The 13389-nt window shown below is 43.9% G+C and overlaps 1 protein-coding gene across 5 annotated transcripts in view; it reads left to right on the forward strand.

Moving 5' to 3' along the window:
* The window catches only part of LOC119185775 (uncharacterized), a 49249-nt gene that overhangs the window by 20808 nt on the left and 15052 nt on the right, over positions 1–13389 (forward strand). For all 5 annotated transcript variants that reach the window (XR_012885760.1, XM_037434660.2, XM_075872438.1 and 2 more), the window contains one exon: positions 11741–11817. Coding sequence is in view for 4 of the 5 variants with exons in the window: in XM_037434660.2 (XP_037290557.2) it covers positions 11741–11817 (77 nt within the window). In the remaining variant the exon portion in view is untranslated. The remainder of the gene's footprint in view (positions 1–11740; positions 11818–13389) is intronic.

The raw sequence follows: 13389 nt of genomic DNA on the forward strand, positions 1-13389 counted from the left end.
CCCTCCCTACATTTAAAGTAAATGAAGGGAAAGGTATTGAGTCGGTCACACTCGGAAGTAATTTAGACGAAGCACAACGCGATGATATGTGCAATCTCTTGAAGGAATTCCGAGACATATTTTCCGAAGTTCCTGGGAAGACGAACCTCCTAGAGTGCCGGCTAGAGCTTACTACAACAAAACCAATCAGCACGTCACAGTATCCGTTGCCGTTTGCAATGAAGGAAATAGTAGAGAAGGAGGTTCAAGATATGCTGAAGTTGGGAGTTATTGAACGATCCCATTCGCCGTATAACTCACCCTTGGTCCTGGTTAAGAAACCGGACAACAGCTTTCGCGCGTGCATTGACTTCCGTCACATTAATGAGGTTCTGGTGTCCGATGCTGAACCCATACCCAGAACTGACATTATGTTTGCTGAAGTCGGCACGAAGTCGGTTTTCTCAAAGTTAGATCTTACAAAGGGCTATTGGCAAGTACCCTTAGAGGAAAGTTCTCGTCCGAAAACAGCTTTTTCAACGCAATCTGGACACTACCATTTTCTCTATATGCCTTTTGGGATTAAGACAGCCTCGGCCATATTCACACGATTGATGAGGACATTGCTGCACGGCATTCCAAACACAGTGCATTACATAGACGATGTTCTAATTGCCACAGCTACGTGGGAGGAGCATCTAGTGACATTGAAACAGTTGTTTCAGAGGATCCGAGAAGCAGGCCTACGGATCAGACCTCAAAAATGTGAGATCGGAATGACTTCTGTCATCTTCCTTGGGCATCACCTCGGCGATGGTACAATCCGCCCAGTAGAAAGCACGATAGCGAAGATCGCTAAAGCCCCAAGACCGGAAACGAAGAAGCAGCTTCGCTCTTTTCTCGGCTTGGCGGGATATTACCGAGACCTCATACCTCACTATGCCCAGAAAGCGAGACCACTGACTGAAATGACAAGAAAGATGGAAAAGAACAAGTTAGCGTGGAATACCGAAAGAGAAGAGGCATTTGAAACCCTCAAACAAGCTCTAGCATCTATGCCAGTAGTCAAGGCTGCTGACATAAAGAAACCCTTCGTATTACGTACAGATGCATCTGATAGGTGTATAGGCGCGGTGCTTATGCAGGAACACGAGGGTCTTCTTCACCCGGTGTCATATGCCAGCCGCCAACTTATGCCCCGGGAAGAGAGATACTCTGCAATTGAAAGAGAGTGTTTAGCGTTAGTTTGGGCGATCGCGAAATTTCATATCTTCCTTTATGGAACCTCCTTCGTCGTTCAGACTGACCATCAACCGCTACGATACCTCTCTCAAGCCAAGCATTTGAACAGCCGGATCTTGCGCTGGAGTCTCGCATTGCAAGAGTACACCTTTCGCGTTGAGCATATCAAAGGATCAGAGAACGTAGGTGCTGATTATATGAGCAGGCTACAGGTGTAGGTGCTAGCTATACAACATTAATGTAATAATGTACCATATGCCTAGGGACTCTCACATACAGACTATTCTCTTGGTGCAACAGTTCTGTACATTTGTTTGTCGTAAGTCTTGTCTCCCGCGCACTTTGGACAGTTTTTTTTTGAAAAAAAAAACTTTTGAAAGGGGGGACTTTTGTCATGATATGCGCGGTAGGTTCATCTGGTGCGCGATGTTTGTGAGTTTGTGCTGTGCCGTACGCCGACGAAGATGACGATGAGACAAGGAAAAGGCAGAATCGTGTCGTCAAAGTCAAGCCAAGCCATGGGGAGAGAGAAGAGGAAGACGACGACGGGGCGTTCGAGAAGAAGAATCTGAACGAAAGAGTGGCAGGCTGAAGCGCTCGTCGGGTCGTGGTCCCGAAGCCTACCTGTGCCTGTGGTCCGCACGAGCCTGGCTCCCTTCTACCGTGAGATCCAGCAGCCGGCGCTGGTCCGTTGTACTCGGATCCGGGCGTATTCCAGACCTGGGCCTACTACTGGCTGTCCGGGACGTGCTTGTCACACATCGACTCTGCCTCACGCTCCGCTCCGACCATGCCTGAGTCATCGCTGAGGTCGGCGTAAGACGCAACGCAACGCATCGACTCATCTGCCTTCGACGCCACACGGTGAAGTGTTTCAAACCTTGTGTAGTGCAGTGGGGGACTACGCTAAGCGTCAGACCTTGTCTTCCGAGAACGTATGTCGTGCTCGTACCTAAGGCAGTTCTTCGCTGTTGCCATGTAACACGCCAAGCTTCATTATTGTTTTTTTTGTGGCATTAAAGCCTTATAACTCAAGTTGCAAATGTCTTCGTCAGTCTCGACAACGATTATTTAAGTTGCCGTGATTACCCGAACCTTATCCCTCACACAGTGCTTTAGTTTCTTTCTGCGCAACTGAGGCAGATGCCCAAGGTCCTAGTATCTTCTGCACACAAAATGGTCTGGGGTCAAGTCGAGTGAAAACCATCCGTAGCTGGCATCGCTGTGTGTCGTAGCAAGCGCAGCTGTACAGGACGTGTTCGATGGTCTCTTCATCTCCGCAGTAGTCGCATGTAGGAGTGTCTGCCATACCAATGCGAAAGGAGTACACCTTTGTGAATGCAACACCCAACCAAAGGCGGCATAACAGTGTCGCATCGGAGCGGGAAAGTTGTGATGGTAGCTTTAGCTTGAGCGAAGGATCCAGTTCATAAAATTGACACCTTTGGAGGCTGGTAGACGACCAGAACGTGCGTGTGAGGTCTCGAGCCAGCAGGTAAAGTTGTCTTGCTGCATCATTCCTTGATAGAGGAATCGGGGCTACACGGGTTTCTTCATGGGCTGAGCGGGCTGCATCATCGGCTAATTGATTTCCGGTAATACCGATATGTCCAGGCAGCCATTGATATATAATATCATGCCCTCGTGCTAGAGCTTCATGATGGCAATGTCTTATTTCTTGTACCAGTTGGTCATGGCTCCTCCTACGCATGGCAGACTGCAAACTCTGAAGCGAACAAAACGTTTGTTTTATGTTCTGCACAAGAAAATCGGTGAATAGTATTCTGCAGGCGCTGTGTTAGAGTGACTCTAGCGTGTGGTGGAGGCGAACGAGCGCATCTAGGCACATTAGACACAAGTGCCATCTGGCAGTTATCTTCGAAAACGAAGTCGTGCAGCCAGCGGAGAAAGATGCGCGCTAGTCTCGGAGGTGATAAGCTGTAGAACGCAAAGCAACGAGTAGGTGCCACCAATGTGACGTCGTAGCAAAGCGTTGGAAACACCTTTTTGACCATTGCGTTGCACTGTCAGCGCAGCGCAAATAAATGCTGCATTCCTTATAGTTACATGCGTGAGCCTTTTCTAGTATAAAGGCAGACATAGAAAACATCGAGGCGTTGTTGTGGCGCCTCAGATATGCGCAATAATTGCTTTTTGATTGACGATCGCACAACTATGAACGCTAAACCTTGAGCAATATTGGTGAGCGCTTCGGATGGGATTGGCCGTTTGGTGCCGTTTGAGGTATCGTTAGGTTGGACAAACAGACAAATGTACAAACAGACAGAGAGAGAGATAGCCAGACCGAAATTTTCTCTCCCACGCCTAGCCATGTGTGGCTTTGCCGTGTCCAGGGAAAAGCGGATCTTGGGGGTTGAGCCGACGTAGGGTGATCGAACCTTTAAAGCTCCAAGCAAAGGCAACATGACCCTTTGGCCCCGGCTTCACGTGGACGGCACCCCTAAGCTGACCCCCCCCCCCCCCCCCCCTGTGGAAATTGGCCAACGCCTTTTCCCATCTCCCTCTCCCTACATCGTCTTTATCTCTCACTTTTTATCCGTCCTGTCTGCTTCTTTCTTGTGTTTACTTCCGATTCTTCATGGCGGGAAGGGTTAACCTCGTGTGTTCACTCTACCTTGGGATGCGCCACATTAGTTTACAGTAGCGGTGCACAGCTGGCATTTCCAAGCCATTTATTTGTCTTGCAGCGTCCCCTCGTTTGGCTCGGTGGTGGGTGGCTGCCACCGCTACCGAACACAATCTATATTTTATGACTAAAAACTTCCAACTCTTTTTTCATCATTCAATGAAGAGCGTGCACACCGAAGCAAGCTCGCAGCTTCTCCAACCAAACAAAAACAACCTCCCACGCTATCATGTCATTCATAGTAGCACACCAGCAAAATCAGTCATAAAGCTCTCTCTGTTCTCAGTTTCAAGGTGTCTAATAGACACGCTTGGAACAAGTTACAAAGCACAGAAAATGGCCAGTGGAGACCTCCTCATTGAAGTCCGAGACAAGAAACATTATGAAAACTACCCAGCTTCAAGAATTTCGGCGACGCCCACAACATCGAATCAGCACATCGTTCGATGAACACTGTCTAAGGAGTAGTGTCGAAGGATGACCTAGTTCACTTGACAGACGTTGAACTTCTCGACGGCTGACAAGAAGAAAACGTAATCAAAATGCAGAGGATGAGAATGAAGTGAGATTGCAAAAATATTCCAAAAAGATATACTGATTACCTTTCGTTACAGCAATTTTCCGGAGACAGTTGCAACTGGGTACACAAAGCTCCGTGTGTGAACATAGATACCGAATTCCAGACAATGCTTCATATTTTAAAGATGTTGCCATGGCTCGCAAAGCTGTCGTGGCCGACAAATTGTGCGCAGTCTGGAGTTGGCAAAGAACTAGTGCACTGCGTCAACTGTGATGGAAATCTTGCCGCATATTCAGTCATGTTAATTGTGGAAAAAATACATCATCACATTGAAGGTGTAGCAGGATATACATTCAAAAAACAAGAAGAAGGGTTTCACTATTCCATGACCCAACAACATATGCTGATACGGGGCGAAAGAGGGCAGCGTCGCACCAGCCCTCCCCACTCACTCCTTCGGCCTGCGCAGAGTGAGCCGTTGGGTGTGGCGCCTACCCCAGTGGCGGCAGTAGTTCAGCCTACTCCGCCTACTAGAGAACAAAGACCGGAGACACCAGGGTCCTCAGATCTGAAGGCCTCACTTCACCAAGCGAGGCCAATGACCAGCTCGCACGTGCGGGCCTACAGTGCCTCCAAGGAAGCAATTGACGCGGTGGTACCCTTGGTGTCGAAAACTTGGCGCGGCTCGTTCGAGTGCCCAAAGTAAAAAAAAGCAGATAAAGGGGGCCGACAACGTTCCTGTTATTTGAATTGCCACTCGCTGTCTAAACAGTCACTTCCTATTCGTACACACAGCAGTGCAATACTTTCATAATGAACACAGAAATTATAAAATCTAATGTCAGGGGCCTTTTCAAAAACCTTGACGATGTCCAAGAAATTTTACACAAGCACTCACCAAAAGCGCTGCGTGTACAACACCCTTAAAATCCAATACCACCAATTTTCTAATCAAAAATGCTGTAATCAGAAAGTACCGGAACGATGCTGCGACGTTATTCGGTGGTGTCGTATTATAGTTAATCAAGGCGTAGCATATACTCGTTTACCACTACAAACATCCCTTGAGGCAGTGGCTGTTTGAGCATTTCTTTTGAACAATCCTCCCACCATCAGCTCTCTTTAAATACCTCCTCAGTACCGCCTTGAAGAACATGACTTCCTGTCCCTAATAGATGAATTGCCAGAACCCTACTTAGTTTTTGGGGACCTGGACGCACATAGCAGTCTGCGGGTTGGTACTCACTCTGATGCACGAAGTGGCCTAATTGAACAGTTTTTGTTCTCTTCTAATGCATGTCTGTTGAATAAGAAAGAACCAACGTATTATAACCTCACCAACAAACCTTAAGAGTCTATAGGCCTCAGTATTGTATCTCCTTCACTTCTACCCCTACTGAAATGAAAAATTATAAACAATCCATATAGAAGTGACCATTTGCTTGTAGTTTTGAGTGCACCAACATCGTATGAAAGTGCTCCAGGTGTTCCCAAATGGCTTACAAATAAACCTAACTGAGAACAGTTTCAGACCACTACTCGTTTAAGTTGGACTGACATAGGGGGGTTTGACGTAGATGAAGCTGTGCAGTACTTTCACAGAATTTCTTACTGATGCTGCAGAAAATGCATCCCACAAACATCTGGACTGCCCGGCAAGTGGTATTACTAAATGTGGTATTACGTGACATGAAAGAATCACGAAGGCATGTGACTGGTGCAAACATGGTAGTCAAGAGATGCGTATCATCTCAAACATGACTACATGCCACGCTCATGATGCGCTCGTGGCTGTTCCATCAGCTTCACATATACAGATTTTGTATTATGGGACGTGAATAGATAACAAAGGTATGTGACTGGTGCAAACATAATAATCATGAGATGCGTGTCATGTAACAACATAACTACGTACCAAGCTCATGATGCGCTCGTGGCCATTTCGCTAGCTTTAAATATTCCAAATTCGGTATTACTAGATGCTAGCGGATGACAAAGGTAAATTTCACGTCCAAACAGGATAATCATGACATGCTTGTCATGTCTGGCATATTTTGCGTTCGCTTCATAGCATTGCGCCCATTTTTAGAGTGACCTATCAACCTTCCTCATTCATGCTTCTGATATCATCAATTTCCACTGTACGTGGGATCTGTCAATTTTAGCTCAATTTTGTAACGTGTAGCTCAATAACAAATGTAACAGAGTCACTTTATCTTCAGCATCATGCTTCTAATAACATCGATTCTTAAGTTACGTTGGCTCTGCTGAATTTTAACTTTAGGATCAGGTACATGAACAATGCTCCCATATTTAGCATCATTAGGTGACGTGAGCGATCGGTAGGAGTACACCGCAACGTTGCCAAAGATGCCGGAGATGACGAGGTTGGTTTCCTCGCCCACAATTGCTGTGCACTCCCGTGGGAGGAGCAACAACATTTTTGTTTTGCGCATTGCTCCTGCTGCACTTACCAGAAAAACAGTTATGTCATCACCGACAGTAATGCTATTCCTTGTTAACCAACTCCTCTACAGATTATAAAACCACTCTTTTTAAGTGGAGTGGTGCTTTCGTTTTGTTTGTTGTAAAGCGATATCTAAGCTACCATATTTCTAAGTTTTTAGTGATGCACTCCTGGTATGAAGTGTTTTCACATTTGTACCTAGAAGCGACTATGTTTAAATATCATTAATTTAATTTCGATATAATTTACCTTCAATTTTATGATGTGTCATAAATTTGTATTGTGTTTCGCATTTTTTATAGAGAAGTGCAGGCATTTTGTTTTTCTGAAAAGTTATCTGACGCTTTGAACTTCAAACAATTGGCCCGAATCTACATGTTACACTGTAAATGCTGTCGAAAGACGATAGTCTTGCGTCTGAAGAGTGAACAAAACGTTTGTTTTATGTTCTGCAAAAGAAAATTGGTGAATAGTATTCTGCAGGCACTGTGTTAGAGTGACTCTAGGGTGTGGTGGAGGCGAACGAGCGCATCTAGGCACATTAGACACAAGTGCCATCTGGCAGTTATCTTCGAAAACGAAGTCGTGCAGCCCGCGCAGAAAGATACGCGCTAGTCTCGGAGCTGATAAGCTGTAGAACGCAAAGCGACGAGTAGGTGCCACCAATGTGACGTCGTAGCAAAGCGTTGAAAACACCTTTTTGACCATTGCGTTGCATTGTCAGCGCAGCGCAAACAAACGCTACATTCCTTAAAGTTACATGCGTGTGCCTTTTCTAGTGTAAAGGCAGACATAGAAAACATCGGGGCGTTGTTGTGGCGCCTCAGATATGCGCAATAATTGCTTTTTAAATGACGATCGCACAACTATTAACGCTAAACCTTGAGCAATATTGGTGAGCGCTGCGGATGGGGTTGGCCGTTTGGTGCCGTTTGAGGTATTGTTAGGTTGGACAAACACACAAATTTACAAACAGACAGAGAGAGAGATAGACAGACCGAAATTTTTGTGTCCAAGGTACCCAAGAAAGACTATTGTTTTTAAAAGTTGCACGAACCCGTACCTAAAATTGTCAGTTACGTAGATTCTACGCAGCAGAATCTCCACCTTCGCAACACATCACAATAAATGATTAAAACTGCACTATATCAGCCTTGTGAGCTTAAATATTTATGTGCAACATGATCACAAAACAGGCCATACTTTAAATTGAGGTTGAGGCCAGGCCTACCAAGCATCACAATACGGCGAAGAGAGTCAGTCAAGTCTGCGGTGAATTCAACTCATTGAAGGGTTTAAAGCTTGCTTTCAAGGGCTACTTGTTGTTCAGAGTTTGTTTCAATCACGCATTGGGCAGGCACCTTGCAGTTTCTTCCAAGATGTTCTTGCCTTCCGCAACGTGTGCCACTCGTTTGGTCTCAAGGCTTCTTGGTAATATTTTCGTCTCTCTAAAGGTCCTCGCGAATTAAAAATGTGTCTGGTAGGCCGTGATTCCGTGCACCGCGTTCTCAGAACACTTTGAAAGCAGTGCTGCTTCCTAATCCAGTCAATTATTAATGGTCTAAATTCAAACGACCGGGTGAGTGTATGACTTTTCTCGGTGTGAACGCATACCTGTGCGTATTTGCACTTGACGTCGTGCTATCGAACTGCCCACAAAGATTATGTGGTTTCAGTGCTCGTTTAACGGGCAAAAATATTTCTCACTTGAAAAAAGAGAGAAAGTAGATAAACATTGCCGAGCCACTAAAGCAGAGATACATGGAAAAGTTCGAGCACTGGGTGTGGCGCCATGTATTGAGAGGGCGACAACCGTGTCGATGCGAGGTACCTGCGAAACACAGACTACGCCAACCGGTTCCTTCATTGCCACCTCACCGCCAACAATAGAATCGAAGAAGCTGGTCCTGCGCATTGTCATCTCTCGTGCACCGAGAATCATTTAAACTCGTCAGGATCTCCGGAAAATTGTTAGTCACCATGGTTCACAACCTGCATCTTCGCTCACCCACTGGCCACCACGGCTGAAGAATTGGCCTTCTAAGGCGCAATGCCAAAGCGTAGTCCACGAGTAGTCCTGCTAGTGCGTGCTGCCAGCTACATAGGCGAAGACACGTGTTTTCTGAAGGAAATACGCCATCATAAAAACGACGTCAGGCAGATTGAAGTGTGACGCAGCAACACGCCTGTAAAAGAAAAAGACGCGAGGTGACACTTCCTTGACAAAGAGTGTTCCTAAACATCGGGCTCTCGACTAACTCGGCTAGTGACATTTAGGCTTCCTAATTATGACATTGCCATGTATTGCACAGTACGGCAAGAGTGCGGAAAAGATAAGTGGGGAGAAGGAGGAATGATTTGAAAGTAAGGAAGAGCAAAAGGACGCAGATGGTTTGAAAGAAGGAAGGAAGGTGACAAAGAGAGAAGGCAAGGGAGTTAACCAGAAAGACATCCACTTGGGTAACCTCCGCCAATAGTTTAGGGAAGAGAACCACAAATTTGAGCAAGTGGAAAGAGAAAGAAAATAACGGGCAGAAACAAATAGTAAATTCACTGCAGCGTGTACGACCACACCATAAATGAGAGGCGTTCAAACGAACCCGTCGTCCACAAACACAAAAGGGCTGTCCCTGTCGAGAGATATGAAAAATGCTATAAAAGCACCTGTTCAGAAAATGTTCGATCATCCAGTAGCCGCAATGCGTTAGCAAGTACTTGTCTGTCTGAGTCAAATGAAGGACAGTGGCGCAGCAGGTTTTCGTTATTTTTATCGGTGCCGCAAACATCGGATGCAATCGTAAAAGAAGGCTTATCCATATTTTGTGAGGAACCAATTTATTCAGCCAGGACCGAGCTAAATCACGCTGGTGATGATATTTACAGATGAAGAAGATCTACAGATGATGATGTTATCAAAGAGAATAAAGAGTCATTCGCTTGTCGCGCTCACATTATGTATGCGGTGCAGACAGGAAGACACATGTACACCATATTAGTCTTGCATAGCACAGTATAGTAACTTAATAGAGTCCTCGAAGTCGTGTGATGGGCAATCAGGTCTGAAATTGGTCAACAAGCAAATCGCCTGCAGTGTGCTGCCACTTACTAAAATGCGCAAAGACAGGTGGTGTAGCACTGAACTTTACATAGGCGCGAGACCGCACACAGGTCGTTCGCTGTACGTCTATCATGGAGAAGGAACACCCTAGAATCAATAAACTCGCAGGATACATTGCGGTGCTTTGATGGTAGTGGGCAAAGCGCCCTATTTAGGGCATTGTCAGTCCGGCATTGTTCAGTTATAGAAGCGCACATTACGAGCCCACAAAAGTTTCCACGTACGGTGTTATGGAATTCATTTCCTTCAAGAACACTGAAATGCGCGATATGCACCGGCTTGCGTTAGTTAACTAACCTCAAGGGTCTTTCGTTCAAAAGAAAAAATTCAGACTGAAGGTACTCCTTCGTCTCGTTAATATTTTTTCTTTCGTGGTATCTGTTCTCTTCTTTCAGTAAATTCCTCTGCAGTATCAGAACATTAAGGCTTCAATGTGCATAAGGCTACGCATAGTTCTTAGTTTACCAGAGAAAAAAGAATATAATAAATTTTCTTTATTTTATTTCGTGTATGAATGACGAAATAAGGTGTTGTCATGCAAATTGTTATCTTGGTTGCCCCACTTTTTTTCTTAGTCAACAAAATTTGATTGTGTCCTATCACTGTGTTTTTGCGATTGCATGAGCAAATGTAAGGCTAGGGGACCTTTTATTTCTTCGTGCCTGGCTGTCTACTCGCGTTCATATTTAGCATGTACATGCGAAAGAAAATAAATATTCGCATATGCGTAGTCTACCATGAATAATTTATTTTTCTCTGATGTCTGTCAGCTCTGCCTTTCAAACACAGGAGGCTTTGGCAGTTCAATTTTGTGTATTGCATTACAGCTCTCTCGCAGTGTCAGTAAAAGATCGTTGTTATTGTAGCTGTTATTGATAATAATGATATTATTTTAATTATTACTATCACTCTTCTTTCAAATATTATTATTGTTACTGTTCTTATTATTCATATATATTTTTTATAAAATGTTCAGTTTTTACTGAACAAGTCAGATGATCACAATTTAACTACGTAGCTACGGGAAAACCTTGTGAAGCGGATTTGTGTGCACTGTTAGCTGTGATTAAAAACAGGAGTGCAGACGTACTTTCACGAAAACATCATGTCTTTCAAGAACAAGTCAGATTCATCGTGTCGAGTAGGGCCCAGTATGCTGACTGATGCAGAAAACATGAAAATCACGAGTTACATTTCTTGCTAACGCGTTCACGCTGAGACAAGACAAGTCGAAGAAGTGCGTGACTGCATTGTGTTGTCATTGCGTCGTTTACTAACAGTTTTCGAAAGATTGACCTTTATTTCATTTGGCGGTGTAACAGTCTACGCACATTTTGAATCAAACACTGCACCATGCTATATATAAACAAGGAGATCTTTGGCGTATGTGATAGAAAGGCTGTGCATGCATAAAGAAGGGTAATTGCATTCGCCACACAATAAATTGATGGGTTGAAATGTAACACCAGCCAGGCATTCTGTAAGCTTCTACCAATAATCACGTATCCTTATCCGCTGATACACTTGAAAAAGGAAGCGCAAGAAAAAAATATTTTTTCCAGTTCAGGGTGCTGTGTAGTCCTGCTATATGAGTTGATAACTACAAATGAATTTCATGCGTATGGCAGTCGTGCGCAAGTATGCTTTTTAATTATTCCGAACGTATGGCATTGGCGCAAGTATGCTTGTTATTTTCTAAATAGATCTTAAATTTGAGTAGCAAGTAATATAACATGACCATGAATTTTGTTTTTTCTCCTGATCAAGGGATTATAAACGTGTGGATTACACACAAATACGGAGAAACAATACACCGGTGAAAAGATTCACATCGGTGAACAACGGTATGTTATCTAAATTTACGTCATTTCTAATTTCAGACGTTTATTCAACAAAGTTTGCTGGCGTAGTAATCTGGTGTATGTAGAGTTTGAGGTCAAATGTACAATTTGTACTTCTATCTTCAGTTACGGTAACTGAAGCATTATTTCGTGGTTATCAACCTATCGCTCACCATTTTGCTAAAGTTTACATGAAATTATGATCAATAAATTCGTTTGGAAAGACAGTGCAGGAAATTTTGCTGTCCTTGTTTATGGGCAGATTAGAGCTAGCACTCACATAAGACCGTGAACTGCAGACTCGTGTCTGCGCATTTCTTTGATATATCAGTTAGGGAGATTTTACAGCATTTCTTTTACAATGTTTCCTGTAGGTGTTAATATTCAACAATGGGAAAATTTTAATAAATTTAACAAAATAAATGGAAAGTAAGGCCAAAAATACAGCTGCCGTATGTTCCTCTACTAGAAGACGTTACCATAAACATAACTTATAGAAAATACCTTGATGATTTTGTGATGAGCATGCTATATAAAATAAATATTGCGTGTAGTACTCTAGTCTCTACAAGTTGAGGTTGAATGGTTCTTGAAGTTTTAACATGTAGGTTTTGTGTACCTATAGGTGAAGCAATTTAGGACGCAGAGATGTAATGTTGAAATAAACACCAAAACGCCTGCATGTACATACGAAACGGACGCTAGATTTTTTTGCTCCGTGTGGTATCGTTCTGCAATTATTAGCTATCAGTCTTTTTCAAACGATGCTTGACATCAAAAGAACTTATTGGTCAATCTGTATATGCATCTCAAACTTACAAATTCGTTAGGGTTGCCTTTGTGGTCAAAACTCCAGACAAAAGAAAGGTTGCTTGACCCAAATACTAAGCAGAGGCACTCCTTCTTCTCGAGGCCGCACCTTGTTTATTCAGCACAATTTATGCACAGCCAGGTGCCTCCACCTTGTTGCTCCTAGGAAAGGGCTGAAACATAGGTCTATTCGCAGACAACGTCACATAACGTTCCTGCTTCTGTGGCGCCAGTATTAATAGGGGTTTGAAGTGCTGACTCAATGCTACAAATAATGGGTTCTGCAATTCTCTTGCATTCATTTACTTATGCATTCATTTGTATTCAAAACGTATCTGAGTAAAACTGATAAGCAATGAAGCTATATTCGAAGCGCCTGTCTTCCCGAGCTTCTTGAGTGAGAATCGCACGAGAACTGGCAAAGAAATGAGAGTCACCGTATTACTACACTAAAATCACGAATAGCATATCCAGCCTGCTGAATTAGCAGGCTGGATAGGTACTACTCTCCACTTCAATGCAATCGAATAGACTTAAAAGGCTTTCTACCGCTCAAAAAATTGTTTTTCAAAATGTGACACTAATGAGAAGATCGTTCATCACATCGGCGGCAACGAGCGTGCTTTTGTTTTACAAAAGAAGCTGTAATTTCAACTTGATGCCGCAATTCGACAAAAAATGAACGCTAGCATCACTCAACAGCGATGTGGCGCAATCTACTGGTAGGACAAGAAATCCTAGCAAGCAGACTTATTTTGCTTAAAA

This window comes from Rhipicephalus microplus, chromosome 8, assembly GCF_043290135.1.
Source record: "Rhipicephalus microplus isolate Deutch F79 chromosome 8, USDA_Rmic, whole genome shotgun sequence".
NCBI lineage: Eukaryota > Metazoa > Arthropoda > Arachnida > Ixodida > Ixodidae > Rhipicephalus > Rhipicephalus microplus.